The 482-nt window shown below is 33.2% G+C and overlaps 1 protein-coding gene across 1 annotated transcript in view; it reads left to right on the top strand.

The window, feature by feature from the left end:
• LOC119593704 (rho family-interacting cell polarization regulator 2-like) overlaps positions 1–482 on the top strand; it is a gene marked incomplete in the record, with an annotated part of 108,243 nt that overhangs the window by 104,151 nt on the left and 3,610 nt on the right. The window contains 1 exon segment of the mRNA XM_037942669.1: positions 350–473. Within this exon segment, the coding sequence (XP_037798597.1) occupies positions 350–473 (124 nt within the window).

Here is a 482-nt window from a genome sequence, read left to right as displayed (position 1 = left end):
TCAAGAGATGTGGAATGAGGGCAGATGTGGAGACGTGTGTGAATAAAATTTACAGTACCAATTGGTTAATCATGTAGAAGGCATTGTCTCGTGGAAATTGTACATGCATTTATTTTCTTGCATTTCGTATATATATATATTTGTGTATGAAATTTTCTTTATACAGACGATTTGAGCTTAAAATGCTTGTGCTTCAGGTTTAATAATGGTAATTTGAGGTTTTACAATTTTATAATTTTCAAGTGGTAATTGAGACTAGGTATTTTCATTTTTAAATTATTTTGATGAAGTTATTATAAATTATTGAACTAATGGCAATAAATTTAAATAGTTAAATGGATCAATTCAGGTTCTCTGGGACTCTGTGTCTGGAGGAGATGACTGGTGCATCCAAGGACAAGCAGTTGTAAATGGCTTACAGCAGCTCGTGTCAACTTTAGTGGATCCGACAGTACCAGGTTTAGCAAGAAGAGGTAAGTATA

This window comes from Penaeus monodon, chromosome 32 (genome assembly GCF_015228065.2).
Source record: "Penaeus monodon isolate SGIC_2016 chromosome 32, NSTDA_Pmon_1, whole genome shotgun sequence".
NCBI lineage: Eukaryota > Metazoa > Arthropoda > Malacostraca > Decapoda > Penaeidae > Penaeus > Penaeus monodon.
This window is presented reverse-complemented; position numbering and strand designations above follow the sequence as displayed.